The following is a 2,816-nucleotide window of genomic DNA, read 5'->3' as shown; positions in this document are numbered from 1 at the left end:
ATATATCATTAAACTATTTCATTTAAACAAATCCGTAATTCCACGGATCATGTCACTGTATATAATACTCCGTAATTTTATTAAAGCGAGATAAACAAAATGCGGCAAGAATTAAACGAGTTCCATAATAATTATTTAACCCAATCTTCTGCCTACCGGTGCTTTGAGTAGATGATAAATTAGCTAAAAGTTGCCAGGGACAAAATTGGAAATAAGAATATATGACAACAAATAAAGAAATCCACAAAGATAAAAGAAAATGAAATATGAAAATCTAAAACAGTCAAATGCTCCGTATATAATTCAATTGTATATGTATATATTCAACCCAATCCCTCAAAATTCTCCTAATTCTCTCTACCAAATACTCCATATTCAAAAACCCACAGTTTAATTCCTTCTTTAATCAATACCCATATCTCAATTTCACATAATTTTCTTCATTTTCTCAAAATCAAATCACCCCTGTTTCTTGGTTGGTCAACTTCAAGAATGATCAAAACCTTTGACTTTTTTAGCTACGAATACAGGCATTTCTCAAATTCAAATCACCCCTGTTTCTTGGTTGGTCAACTTCAAAAATGATCAAAACCTTTGACTTTTAGCTACGACTACAGGTTTTAATTGAGTTTTTTGTGTTGAATTCATAGATACTAACTCATGGCGATTCAAAAAGACAGGATCAAGTTTAATGTTGGTGGTAAGATCTTTGAAACAACGTCTACAACCATAGCAATTGCCGGCCGTGAATCATACTTTGGAGCTATGTTTGATGAAAATTGGAACCTTCAATTAAATCCTTCCGATGAACACTTTATTGATCGAAACCCGGATTGTTTTTCAATCCTATTAGACTTATTAAGAACAGGGGATCTTTACATTCCACCAAACATACCAGAAAAATTGGTGTATCGAGAAGCCCTGTTTTATGGTCTCATGGACCATGTTCGATCGGCCAAATGGGGCCCATTTGATGGGAATCGTCTGCAGCCATCGAAATCTGTCACAGGACGCGCACCGGGTGATGGAACAGCGATTCGCGCATCACCTGATGGCGGCTGTTGTGTGGCCCATGGAAGTATGGTCCACATTTATGATTGGATGTTTGAAGAACACCCTCCAATTAACCTTGATTACCAACGGGTTAATGATGCGGGGTGGGTTGGCCCGGTTGACCCAACCGGGCTGGTGATCAGCACGTGTGAACGGCTCGGGCGTGGTCAAGGAGGTATGGGTTTGTTTAATTCAACAACTGGAGAATTGAAGTATAAGTTTAATGTGACACATGAAGGTGTGGATAAAAGTTATACTGCAGGTGCGTTGTGTTTTAACGATAATGGTAACTTATTTTCGAGTTGTAAAGGGCGGAGTAATGAATATGGGATTGGTGTTTGGGATCAAAATACGGGTCAACAAGTCGATTTCTTTTACGAACCACCCGGGTGGTCACTTGGAGATGCTGATAAGATCCAATGGTTGAATGGATCAAATTGTTTGTTGGTAGCCACTTTGTTTCCTAGGAAAGACAACTGTTACATTAGTTTGCTAGATTTTAGGTCAAAGTCAATGGTATGGTCTTGGTCCGACATGTGGTCTCCAGCGAATAGTGATGATCGACGTGTCAGAGACGCTATTGGTATGGAAGAAAATAGTTCAATTTGTGTGGTCAACGAGTTTGAGGATTTAGGGTTTATGGACTTGAGACGTGACTCGGGTTCAGTTAGGTGGAGCTCACGAAGTCGATTAATGAAGGGGAAAATGCCTGACGAGCCTTGTTACCCAAAACTAGCATTACACGAAGGTCAATTGTTTTCATCGATGAACGATTGTATCTCAGTGTTCTGTGGGTCGGATTGGGTTTTGACTTCGAGGCTTAAAAGGAGTTTCGGTGGCTCGATTTGTGATTTTTCGATAGGGGGCGATCGACTTTTTGCTCTTCATAGTGAAGAAAATGTGTTTGATATTTGGGAAACTCCCCCACCTCCCATTGTGTGAATTTGTGTTATTAATCTGTTGTGGTCACAATGTAGAGTATATGATAATGATCATGTTTAGGTGCTAGTTGCTAATTATAGAGAATTACATCACTAAGTTACATTATTGGAATACTATATGATATAATCATGTTTACATTTATGTTTTCGTTTTGATTGTTTGCGCTTTAGTTACTTTTTCTATTCTATATCGGAGATACTTATAACAGAAATCAGTTTTGCTTCAATGATTTGTACACAATGCATTGAAATTTGAACAATGCAAAGGCTGTAAGTAAAGGGCTAAAAGGGAAATGTGTCTTTTTTTTTTTTTTTAGCTTATCCAATATCTTTTTGACCATTCACTTTTGCAAAGGGGATTCTTAGCCATGTGGTTGTTTAACTGACTCCAGAACTAACTCTGCTTGCATTGGTGGCTGAATTGCCTGCTTACATTGATAAATTTTCATATGGGCTGTGTCAGTTTTTATACACCTTATAATAAGGTGACAAACTTATTAGGATATGGGGACATTTCTGCATTTTTCACATTGATGTAAATGGAATCATAATAATTAAAGAAAACTTGTACATTGTGCAATGTTGACTTGTATCTCTTGATCTCACAAACATAGAACCCAACCATTCTGCCATATATTTTGTTTGTAGGTTAAAAATAGAAAGGGTAATCGAGTTTCATTGATCGATTGTACAGTACAAATCGTCAAGCACGTTGAATGGCATTTGGCATTAGATTTGTCTCTAGTAGTACGTCTGCTACGACATAACATACAAACAATTGTGAAAATTGTACAACGTTTGAGTTCACCTGATCAGTTTCAT

General features: G+C 37.3%; 1 protein-coding gene across 1 annotated transcript; it reads left to right on the top strand.

Moving 5' to 3' along the window:
• The first annotated feature begins 318 nt into the window (after positions 1–318).
• Positions 319–2,173, top strand: LOC139884836 (BTB/POZ domain-containing protein At4g30940-like). Its single transcript, XM_071868814.1, has one exon. It carries the CDS (start codon positions 661–663, stop codon positions 1,993–1,995), a length of 1,335 nt encoding a protein of 444 aa, XP_071724915.1. The 5' UTR covers positions 319–660; the 3' UTR covers positions 1,996–2,173.
• The last annotated feature ends 643 nt before the right edge of the window (positions 2,174–2,816 follow it).

Source organism: Rutidosis leptorrhynchoides, chromosome 1 (genome assembly GCF_046630445.1).
Source record: "Rutidosis leptorrhynchoides isolate AG116_Rl617_1_P2 chromosome 1, CSIRO_AGI_Rlap_v1, whole genome shotgun sequence".
Lineage (NCBI taxonomy): Eukaryota > Viridiplantae > Streptophyta > Magnoliopsida > Asterales > Asteraceae > Rutidosis > Rutidosis leptorrhynchoides.
This window is presented reverse-complemented; position numbering and strand designations above follow the sequence as displayed.